General features: G+C 38.2%; 1 protein-coding gene across 1 annotated transcript; it reads left to right on the plus strand.

Annotated features, from left to right (window-relative positions):
• Nucleotides 1-4,259: 4,259 nt before the first annotated feature.
• Nucleotides 4,260-5,201, plus strand: or55d1 (odorant receptor, family 55, subfamily D, member 1; the record flags this gene model as incomplete). The annotated part of the gene is made up of 1 exon (XM_084125803.1): nucleotides 4,260-5,201. One exon carries the CDS (start codon nucleotides 4,260-4,262, stop codon nucleotides 5,199-5,201), a length of 942 nt encoding a protein of 313 aa, XP_083981929.1.
• Between the last annotated feature and the right edge of the window lie 799 nt (nucleotides 5,202-6,000).

A 6,000-nucleotide genomic window follows, 5' to 3' on the forward strand; every position in this document is an offset into this window, starting at 1 on the left:
CAGAGACTCATGTGAATGTTGAATTCAGCAGGACTCAGTGTCATCTGGGCCCTGAAAAAAAAAGTGAACATACTGATATCAAGAGAAAGGCCTGCACGATTTTGGGAATAAATTTTAGATTTTTCTGGTTAAAATTGCTTTTTAAAATTCACAGAATACACACACACACACACAAATGTTTCCAACAATATATAATGAACAGTGAACACCAGGTTTGTTGTGCCTTGTAGGCATAAGCTATGTGCAGTGCTGGATAAAATAATAATAACCTATAACAGTATAAATCTTCCAAAAGATTTCAGTAACAACTAAGCTAGAGAAAAATATATTGATTATCATGTTACTTCAAATGTTTCCATTCGTTATGATGATATGAAATGAGATAATAGTAAAAACATGAAGCCGTTTGCTTTTCAAACGCGATCGCGATCCAAAATATGATACATTCAAACGCGATTGCGCTGCAAAATATGATACATTCAAACGCGATCGCGCTGCAAAATATGATACATTCAAACGCGATTACGATCCAAAATATGATAGATTCAAACGCGGTCGCGCTCAAATATAAAACATTATGGTTACCATATACATATCTACGTTTGAGCAGATATCCACAAACACAGTAACAGTAAACACGGGTCTAAATATTATAATATTCACCATATATCTAGCAACAGTTCAACTGCAATGTGAAATTTATGCAACAATAGCAAACTAATATGCAAGAATTTCTTACCTTATCTTTCTTGTCTTCAAATCGGGTTCTTCTTCTTCTGATGTAAATCCAATGTAAGCTCAGGCACGTCTTTCAAACTCGACGAAAAGTGAAGTGAAGTGTTTTGTTGTTGAGGTAATGAGCGCGATCGCGTTGCATGTGGAGATTTGCATGTGAATATCTTTTGCGCTAGTGGGCGTGGTAAATTAAAAAATAATTAGGAAGCGTTTGAGAAGCTGGACATCTTGTTGGTTTTATACAAATTACTTAAACAGAGAATATTTGTTTTCGTTTTGAATCCGATCATTTAAAAGTACACACTTAAATGTTTATAAAGGTGTATGGCTCATAAATGTGTGACAAGTATTCGCTGAGTTTTGTTTCAGTTTATAGACGTGCTCAAGAAAAAAAAGTTCACCACGACGGAGAGGCAGAACGCACACCCTGTCTATTTTCTTTATTTTACAAAAGCACAATGTTTTGATTTGATTGTAAGTGGACACATACAAAAGTAGAAATATCACAGATACTTTTTTTATATTTCTTTTTTCTGTATGACCATAAATGACGGAGAAATTTAAGTTTATAGTGCTACAATGTGGAGAAAATCTAGCCAAACGCACGGGCGCGTTTGTCGACCTCAGAGGGTTAACAGAAGCATTCCTCCGCTGATGTCCTTTACGTGATGTCTGCTTGAAGGAGAGACTCACATTGGAAATACTCCCTCGTCTGTCTGACGGAAGCCCACCCCAGCCGTAAGCTCTTGTTTCTGCACTGAGGAAAAGCATGCATGCACTTGTATAACTTACTCTGTCTGCTCAATAGAGAATCCCTCCGCTAATGTCCCCTTACGTGATGTCTGCCTGAAGGAGAGACACCCATTGGACATACTTCCGTCTGCTTTATAGAAGTACATTCCAGCCGTAAGCCCTTGTCTCTGCACTGAAGAGAAACAGTCACGTACTTGCATTGCTTACCCTGTCTGTTTAACAGAAGTATTCCTCCGCTGATGCCCCTTTACGTGATGTCTGCTTGAAGGAAGGACTCACATTGGAAATACTCCCTCGTCTGTCCGACGGAAGCATACCCCAGCCGTAAGCTCTGGTCCTTGTACTGAAGAAAAGTATGCACGTACTTGAGTTACTCACTTTGCCTGTTTAGCAGAAGAATTCCTCCGTCGAAGCCCCTCTGGGTGACGTTTGCTGAAGAGGAGGCTCACACTGGAAGCATTCACGTCATCTGCTTGCAGAAGTTCGCCCCCTGTTGTAAGCTCTCTTATTCTTACTTGGTGAAAGAACGTATTTATCTGAGTTACTTGCTCTGTTCGTCACTAGAAGAGCTTGATGGCCGAAGGTCTCTCCACCCTGGTGTACGACTGCTGAGGGAAACACTTACTGCCAATACCCACCTGCCTGGTAGAAGACTCTCCTACTGGCCAACAGCTCCCGTACTGGCCCCGCCCCGATTGTCGACGGTTCGACTTACCTGGATACTCGCCTGTCTGTCCAAAGAAAGACCCTCTCGACCACGAGACCCTGTCCCGCTCCGCGTCTTAAGAAGGTATACGTACCTGGATACTCACCTGTTTGTTCGAGGAAAGACCCTCCCCGAGTACGAGACCCTGTCCTGCTCTACGTCCTAGGAAGGTCTACTTACCTGGAAACTCACCTGTCTGTCCAAAGAAAGACCCTATCGACCACGAGACCCTGTCCCGCTCTACTTACCTGGATACTCAACTGCTGGTCGGGCCGGTGGCCGACTTCCTCCTCCCCTAGTCGTTACGTCCTGGCACGGGTTGCCTCAAAGAAATCCACGCCTTCCCGGGGGTCAGAGGTTCGGTCTCCGCACCTGTTGGGGCGGACCCAGAGGCTCCATTAGGACTTTTAAATTAATTTTATTCAATAAAACTTGTCAAACTTTATTCCACTTGTCTGTCCGGTCTTTGGTACGCTCCTCGAGGTGGTCCTGGGTTTTAGGGGTGGGTGCAGTCTGGCTTGTGACATTTAGCTCCGCAATACTTGAGCGAGCTCTTAACGCATTATAGTCCTTCACGTCTATTGCAATCTCAAAATTCCGGCCAGTTGATAATACCTAGAATATCAAAATCGACTGCTGGCAGTAGATCCTTTTCCTATTTAGCACCAAAACTTTGGAACAGTCTTCCTAACATTGTCCGGGAAGCAGACACACTCTGTCAGTTCAAATCTAGACTAAAAACATCTCTTTGGCCTAGCATACACATAACACATTATAGACAAGTAGTATGTTGAGGGTTGGTTTGTAGGGAAGGACTTCACGCCTGTGCACAAATATTCAAATGCATATACCTATAGACTGAACTCGTAATGTGCATGTGCACGCCATCGGCATTCTCATTGGTTCGTGTTTTTGAAGTTTGCGCAGAAAGAACTTAAGAGATTTCTGTTAAAATGGTGTCGTGTTAGCGGCCCCTAAGCTAATAACTAATGATCGCTGCGACGGAAGTAAATCAATCAAACTAACTTTAGCTGGACAATAACTTTATTCTAGAGCTGGAATAAAGCCAAAACAATCTCTTTTACTCTAATTTCCTATTATCAATGTAAAGCCGCTTTGGAACAATCTACATTGTTAAAAGCGCTATATAAATGAAGATGACTTGACTTGACTAAAGCCTTAATTTTGTCTTATCAAATTTGATTTAAGCTACAAAATCAGAAGTATTTAATTTTTTTTTCTCTTTGGTCAACACAATTATTTTATTTAAATAAAACGAGCAAGTGGCTGGAGTAGCTGTGGAATACAATAAAAAATGTAAACAGTGTCCAATAACTGCTAATAAATTAGTTAATTGACTGGCATTTAAGCAGATTAAAATCTTTATTTCGGAAAGGTTTTTTTTTTTTTTTTTTTTTTTTTTTCGTATATAGATGAATGGAACTTTGAACAAAAACATTTAAATTTTTATCTTATAGGTGATACCTTCATTTGACTTAACCGCACCCTCATTTTACCTGAAACAATAAGGCCTGTTAAGACTGCACAACCTATTCTGTCCTTCCAAAAGTGAATCCTGCCTCAAGCCATACCCATTAAGGAAAACAACAACAAACAACAGTAATAATAATGTCAAGCTGTTGTCCTAGCACTGTATCAGGGGAGGGGAGGGGAGCAGGGAATATTTAAGAGAGGTAGCATGACCTAAATCAGAAGAGGGGGAGCTAAAAGAATAAGATTTAAAAAGCCTTTGCGCATGCTGTTGTAGATTTTAGGTTTCATTTTACAGACCTGAAAAACTAAAAGAGAAATAGATTTGTTCATCTAATGTTTAGCATGTTTTAATTATTAAATCTCTAAGTTTCCTTTGATGCAGGTCTGAGCATAAAATGCAAACCACATTTGAAGGTTAAAGGACACTATTTATGCTTAAATGTATGTATATTTTTGCTTAAATTGTTAATTGCTTCTGTAAACATGTTTTCTGTGCATTAACTGTAAACTGTTAAACTAAACTGTAACTATTAACTGTTTTATGTATTCAAAGCGAACTTTGATCCAAGGAATGGATGACAGAACATTCAACTTCTCTCATCAGGAACTCTACTTGATTGGATTCACGGATCTGCAAGAGTATCGGCGATACCTTTTCATTCCTTTTCTTGTCATCTTTGCTTTCACGTTGTTCGCAAACTCAATTATAATGCTAGTGATTGTAAAAGAAAGCAAGTTACATGCACCCATGTACATTCTGATCGGGTTTATTGCAGCTCTTGGGTTTATACAGCCAATATTTGTTGTTCCAAGAATGTTAATCAGTTTTTTGTTTGGTAGAAATATGATTTACAAAGATGAATGTCTTGTTCAAACGTTTTGTCTGCATATGGCAGGTTTTTTCCAGTCGACAATTTTAGTTCTGATGGCAGTCGACAGATTTTTTGCCATTATTTTTCCCTTACAGTACCATGACTATGTAAAGGTTAAAACTTCAATAATATTCTGTTTGTCATTTTTTTTCCGTAACTTGCTTTGTGTTGCTACGATGGTCGGCCTGATTGGGCCACTCTATTTTTGTAAATCAAATGTGATTTATCATTGTGTTTGTGAGCATACATCAGTTGTTAATACAGCCTGTGGTGATGTGAGCAAGAACCATATGGCTGGAACAATCGCTTTCATCTTAGTAGCATGTGACTGTGCATTTGTAGTCTGCTCTTACATTGTTATTTTTGTCATTATATCTCGCTCTCCTTCTGGTGAGTCACGCCAAAAAGCCATCTTGACATGTAGCACACATTTAATGGTCATAGCGGTGGCATTTTTCTGTGTTGTTGTTGCATTTGTTGGCTACAGGGTGCCTACCATACCTAGAGATATACGAGTGTTAAGCACCTTGTCATATCATCTTATTCCGAACTGCTTTAACCCAGTAATCTATGGAATTAGAACAAAGGAAATCAGAGTTCAGGTTGTTAAATATTTATCTAATAAGGTTGAATCATATTAACTTTCTCTCTTTCATTTTACTTTAATGGTTCATTGTACATGAAGGAAAATGTCTGTTATTAGTGTGTATATACTGTATGAAGAGTTCAGATGCAAAAGCCTCTAAGTGCCATCTGAAATTTTCTTCTAGAATGATCATTTTTATCAAGCTTGTATATTTAAGTTCAGTTATTTCACTTAAATGACAAATCATAGGTAATTTTCATTGCCATTTAAGTGAAATTACTGAACTTAAATATATGAGCTTGATAAAAATTAAAATGATTAAAATTATCGTTCTAGAAGAAAATTTCAGATGGCACTTAGAGGCTTTTGCATCTGAACTCTTCATATATATACATAGATTGTATATGATATGTGACCCTGGACCACAAAACCAGTCACATGGGTCAATTTTTTGAAATTGCTGAATAAATAAGCTTTCCATGGATGTATGTTTTGTTAGGATGGGACAATATTTGGTCGAGATACAATTATTTGAATATCTGAAATCTGAAGGTGCAAAAAAATCGAAACATTGAGAAAATCGCCTTTAAAGTTGTCCATTTATGTTCACGATTGTGCTGCATTCACTCACAAATAGAAATGTTTTATATATGTATGGTAGGAAATTTACAAAATATCTTTATGGAACATTATCCTTACTTAATATCCTAATGATTTTTGGAATAAAAGAAAAATCGATAATTTGACAAAAACTGGACAAAAATCCAAAAACTGACCCTTTGCCATTACCAATATCCATACAGAAGTAGAAGTAGTTTTTTCCCCCAACTATTTATGGAAACCCTATGGCCAGC

The sequence above is a fragment of the Abramis brama genome (genome assembly GCF_963993115.1).
Source record: "Abramis brama genome assembly, chromosome: 10".
Taxonomy (NCBI): domain Eukaryota; kingdom Metazoa; phylum Chordata; class Actinopteri; order Cypriniformes; family Leuciscidae; genus Abramis; species Abramis brama.